Consider the following 810-nt stretch of genomic DNA (forward strand, 5'->3'; position numbering starts at 1 on the left):
AGTCTCATTCTTAATTTAATTTTGCTTTGCGTTTGTATCCTATCTTTAAATTGCAAAAAGAAAAAAAAAATCGGGTGGTGAGAACATATGAAGAAACAAAATATCCAAAGAAATATTAATGCTTACCGAAAAAAAATTTCAGATCATCATGAATAAAACCATATATACAAATACAATATAACAATTGCACCCGTATCCCGTCTCCTTTCAGCCTCCATCATGGGTCCCGAAGCTTTGCAAAAGAAATTCGAAGATGAAGTTGAGACTTACAAGAAATTGCAGAAAGGTGATTTATGTTTGGAATGAATTGGGATTATATAGAGTAGTTGTGGCTTGTGTAGGATGATAGATTAGGAGTTGAGGGTGAAGAAGAATAACAGAAGTGTCGTGTTGACGCCCATGTGTGCGTGGGATTTCCCTTTTTTAGTCTTTATTCGGTGACTAACGCATGGAATGTGATGAGAAGGGTGTAGAAAAAGCAGGTGGGGTAAACAAGTCGTAATTCACAAGCAAACCTTTGAGAAACGGGATTTTTTTCAAAATTATCCTTCTTATAGGGGGATGTTAGACTTCTGTTGTCTGTGGGCCCAGGGCCCTTTTTTCATGGTTACCGAGAGGGGACGCCCCCCTCCAGAGGCAAGTCCCAAAGGCAGATAGTTTATGTTTTATTGGAATGATGCCAAAACATCTTAGATACAAAATCTGACCTTACGAAGTAGTAGAACAAATTCTACAAAAGTTTTCTTCTGTACAAATTGATAATAATGGTAATATAGAAGGTAAAAAATCCGGGAAAATGCAGCAACTTTT

The 810-nt window shown here is 37.0% G+C and overlaps 1 protein-coding gene across 1 annotated transcript in view; it reads left to right on the top strand.

Annotated features, from left to right (window-relative positions):
- Positions 1-207: 207 nt before the first annotated feature.
- LOC119588879 (prefoldin subunit 6-like) overlaps positions 208-810 on the top strand; it is a 21,086-nt gene continuing 20,483 nt past the window's right edge. The window contains 1 exon segment of the mRNA XM_037937518.1: positions 208-286. Coding sequence (XP_037793446.1) covers positions 220-286 — 67 coding nt within the window. The 5' untranslated portion in view covers positions 208-219.

The sequence above is a fragment of the Penaeus monodon genome, chromosome 24 (assembly GCF_015228065.2).
Source record: "Penaeus monodon isolate SGIC_2016 chromosome 24, NSTDA_Pmon_1, whole genome shotgun sequence".
NCBI lineage: Eukaryota > Metazoa > Arthropoda > Malacostraca > Decapoda > Penaeidae > Penaeus > Penaeus monodon.